This window comes from Manis pentadactyla, chromosome X (assembly GCF_030020395.1).
Source record: "Manis pentadactyla isolate mManPen7 chromosome X, mManPen7.hap1, whole genome shotgun sequence".
Classification (NCBI taxonomy): Eukaryota; Metazoa; Chordata; class Mammalia; order Pholidota; family Manidae; genus Manis; species Manis pentadactyla.
The window spans coordinates 29,720,344-29,725,099 of record NC_080038.1 but is presented as its reverse complement, the minus strand read 5'-3'; the positions used below and the strand labels follow the sequence as shown (position 1 = coordinate 29,725,099).

The 4,756-nt window shown below is 46.4% G+C and overlaps 1 protein-coding gene across 1 annotated transcript; it reads right to left on the bottom strand.

Annotated features, from left to right (window-relative positions):
* Window positions 1-222: 222 nt before the first annotated feature.
* Window positions 223-1,275, bottom strand: LOC130682011 (melanoma-associated antigen B16-like). The gene has a single exon (XM_057496016.1). It carries the CDS (start codon window positions 1,273-1,275, stop codon window positions 223-225), a length of 1,053 nt encoding a protein of 350 aa, XP_057351999.1.
* Window positions 1,276-4,756: the final 3,481 nt, after the last annotated feature.

Below are 4,756 nucleotides of genomic sequence, written 5' to 3'. Positions count from 1 at the left end.
ATGATAGCCTTCCATGTGAGACTGATACCGCACCTAAAGTTGGAGATTTTGAAGCTAATTGAATCTGTACTAAAAGAAACAACATTTGAATAATAAACACGTGACAAACAAAAGAACACATTTCCAAGTTACACATACACATACATCCTGTGCTCCTTTCAGCCCTACCTCAGGCCTCAATTCTTTGAACTCTAAATGGCCTTTGAACAACAAAGTGAGGAATCAGCCTCGGGGGTCACTAGGGACAGTAGGCATGACTAGACTTGCCACTAGAACCAGCAGGGGCCCCAGAAGGGAGGCAGCCGTGTCTGACATGGTGTCTTGGGCCCTCTTTTCCTCATCTTGCAGAGCATCCTCATACTGAGATCGGAAAGCACTCGGCTCAACCCCATTAACCCTGGCCAGGGACTGCAGGACTTTCATCTTGGTGGTTTCAGCATAGGCTCTCGGGCCCCACAGGAACTCAAATTGGGCAGGATCACTGTTGGCCACCTGCCGGTACTCCAGGTATTTTTCCTTCACGAGATCGTTGGTGATGAGCTTCCGGGGCTCCCCGAAAAAGGGGTTCACTCTCCCGGCATGCATGCCCATCGCATTCAGAATTCGCCAGACTTCCCTTTCGGTAGCACAATTGCCCTTCATGAGGATCACACCCAGGACGACGATCAGGACGCCGGTCTTGGGCACGCGCTCTTGGTCAGACAGCATCCCATCATATGTGAGGCCCATGCTGATGACGAGCTCATAGCGGTAGTTGGGGGGATCCACTGCCTTCATATCCAGGCCAAAGACCACCTGCAGGCGCTGGCAAGCATTTGCAAAGATCACACGGAAGTGTTCATTGCATACTGGGGAGACAACCTTGAAAATATCTTCCATTGTTACAGTCTCCTTGATGTGATACTTGTGCAGCAGGTAACACACCAAAAGAGACACTAACCTATCTATAGGATCTAAGGGCAATTCTGCGGGCTGTGGGGCAGCCTGCGCAGTGCTCTCCACCTCCCTGTGGCCACTGGAGCGCACACCCGATCTGCTTGATGAGGTGGCTGTGATGGCAACAGGAGATGACAGGAAACCCTGAGCACCCTCACGAGTGCTGGGAACACCAGCAGCAGAAGCCCCCTTCGAACTGCCAGGCATTAGAGGAGGCGAAGACACACGGGTCTTCACCAGTGCCTCGGACGTCTGTGCAGCTTGCAGGCCCTGGGTCTCGCTGCGGGTCTGAAGGCTTTGACGCCGAGAGCGTTGTGGATTCTTCTGATGCAGAGACATGACGGCTCTTGCGAGTGGCAGCAGGTAGGACTGTGGACAGGAAGGAGGGCAATGAGGAATCACTGCTGAAGAGAGGGAAGGCAGAGGTGAATGGCCTTAGCTGGCAAACGCAACTGTGGCCGGTGGCTCTGCTTAAGCCGCCACCCAACGGACCTCTGACAATACAGCCACAGGGCCCCCCAGGTCTCCTCACCTCCCGGTTGCCATATCCCCCAAGAGCATGGAGGGGAGGCCTGAATGCTTCCGAGTGTGCAGCCAGGCAAACCACGCTGGGAATTCTCCACAATCTCCAGCCAGGCAGGTGGGTTGGGGCTCTGGAGAGCCATCGCAGCCCTGAGGAACGAGGTCCCATCAGGCCTCCCTCAGGTTCATTACCTGGGCAATTCTTAGGGCCTGGTCCACTCTCCCCACACCAACAGGAGGCTGTCCCCCTAAGACCAATGTCACATCTCCTGAAGTCAACTGAGGAGGAAGTGTGAAGGTACCTCCCCCAGAAACACTACCGGGGCTTTCCCAGGACTGACAGCAGGAGCTAGATGCCCCGCCCACCATCTGCACTGGTGTCCGAGGTCACCCCCTCCCCTGCTCCAACCCAGTTCTCACTCAAGCTGCCTTACTTGAAGTCCAGACAAGTCCTGGGGTCTCTTATCTGGCGGACCTAACACAGCCCAAGCACAGATCAAAGCCTCTGCCTCCTGATTTCTGGACGCGTCACATCTACCTGACAGCCTTGCCCAGAGCCTCTCAGCATGGACAACAGTTCAAGGCTGCATTCCCCGGGATTCCCACTCCACTGGGGCTTCCTTGATCTACGAGTAAGAGCGAGACACTGTGCGCAGCTCACTCTCTCTGGTCCGGTGAGCCTCAACCCAGCACCACACAGGTCCAAGCCGAACACTACCAAGTTAGAAGTGTGCGTTAGGTCAGCCTCCCAGCCCTGACCCGGGGGAGGCGCGGGGCTCTTATCTAGTGGGCCTCACTTTTCTGTGGTGGATGGTCTCCTCAGAAATTATTTCGATCCCCACTTGATGCCTGGCAGCACTGCAGACTCCTCTCTACTGATGCATCCCCACGCCCGGGACCCAGGCGCTCACTGCCTCCATGGTCTGGAAGAGGAAGTCAGGGACATCACATCCGGTCAGCGTCTACAGCATGGACGGAGCTCAGCCAATGACAGCTTCTCAGCAGAGGTCACTGCCAGCCCCAACTGACAGTTCTCGCTTTGACTTGTGCCGGTCAGAGGTCGGAATCCCGGCCCGCCTCCCTCTGGTGATTCCAGGTGGAGGTCACTGCCAGCCCCAACTGACAGTTCTCACTTTGACTTGTGCCGGTCAGAGGTCGGAATCCCGGCCCGCCTCCCTCTGGTGATTCCAGGTCATGCGTGTTACGCCAACCTCCTCATGTCCCTGAGAACCCAGTCAGACTTGCACTTTTTTGCTCAGTAGGTTTGCTCTTTGCAAGACCGCTCCAGAGGCAATGCTCGCTACTTCCATTAGGAGACACGGACTGTCAGTGTTTCTTCCTTTTTGCTAATCGTGGTACTGTGATAATTATGATCGTCCTTCATTAAGGGCTGTAGAATGGTAATTCTCTCATTTCTTTTTGATGCATCACCTGAAAATCTTGTATAGGAGAAACTCTTCCCTTGTCTGCCATTCGTTTATCCCGAGGCATTGTTACAATGTATTTTGGTGTTCTCTTACACTGTTTAAATCTCTACTGCACCTATTTTATATAGTAGTATTTAACTCATACCACTTATTTTTATTCTATTCTTTGCTACTTGTTAATACTTAAATAAATTATTTGCCATAAAGGTCTTTTTGAGAAACTGGCTCTTTTGAACAGTCTCTACTGTTTTCTAACTCTTAAATTTTACTTTCATCTCCATTATATGTTACCTTATTCGTTCTTGTACTTACATTTGTTTCTAGGGTTTGACATGTTGGATATTTCATAAATGTCATATTTTTATAAATATGTTTATGTATATACCCTAAATCCACCTGCTCCATTTCACAGAATTTCTGCTATAGAGCATATTATTCACACCATTAAAATTTGGGCCATATATATATAAATATTACTGAGCGGAGAAAAGTTTCTTGAGAATGGTATATGAAAGTTCTCAAAAATTTCTTGAGAAAGTTTTATTTTGATGAGGTTCCCAGGTCTACTTTTTTTTAACTTTGTCTAGTTTTGGATATTAACTAGAGTGGAGATGTTATCTAGTGAAATTGAATGGTAGTGACAGTTGAGTTTCTTTGTTATTCAAGGACAGAGTCGTAATAAGAACTCAGTTAATATAATCTGCCAACTCGAACAACTAACGATTATTTGGTGGGTCTAAATATGTCAGTCAGAGAAGGCTTTCAGATCAGGAAAGTGGTTGTACAAGCGATACAGAAGCCAATCAGGAATGTCAGGAATACCAGTGCTTAACAATTTATGAAGTCAGTTTCACATCCAGCCTAGAAGGACAAATAGAGGGAACAGAGTTACTGGAGAATAGATTTCTGTGCTGACAGAATCTGATACTATTGTGGGCTAATCTGGTTGGGCTGGAATCAAGAGAAGATGGAGCAATTAAAGCAGAAGCCACTTGAACCAAAGAGGAAGGAGAAAACCAGGGAGAATTCCCATCCTCCTGGGGTCTAATCTCCTCTGGTTTCTTCTGTTGGCTGAACTGAGTTGGTGTCTTCATATTGGAGAGACTAGGAATTGGAGGTCAGACCCTGTATAGAAGAGCACAAGGCAGAGTAAGGTTGAAGAACGGATCAATCTGAGGACAAATAGGTCAAGGACTCCCATAGCACTTCAACAGACCAAGTGAGAAAAATCCTACCTAACTTGATAGAGAAAAGTGTTTCATAAAAGTACGCATCTTTCATTCATGATCAAAAAGTGGATTCATGTTCTAAAAGTAGATTAGAGGACATCACTAATAAACCTTAGAGTAAAAATCAGCTTATGTGGAAACCTTGAATCCTTTTAATATTGAGAAATAGACAAAAATGCTTGCTACCACCATTTTATTGTACTTTCTAATAAAGATATACATAGAAAAGTAATGGGAAACAGAAGTAATGAAAAAGGTAGGAATTGGGAAACAAGGAACAGTGCTAGTATAATTAAACATGAATAAAATGTATATGAGGAAAACCTGAAGAATAACTATTAAATCAATAAAAATGTTATTAAATAAAATTGGGTATAGTGTCAATATACAAAAATGCACTTTTTTCTGTATCGACATACATGCGAAGATGAAATTAAATAAGGCATACCTTGCAAATTACCTTAATGAATACCTGTTTTCTAACAATAAGTATAATAAAAAACATAAGAACTCTGTGGAAAAAATTATACAGCTATTTATTGAAATTCAAGTAACTAAATGGAGAAGTACTGTATGTTTCAGATTGAAGATTTGATAGAATAAACATGTTAATTCTCTCCAAATTTAATGTACAAAGAAACA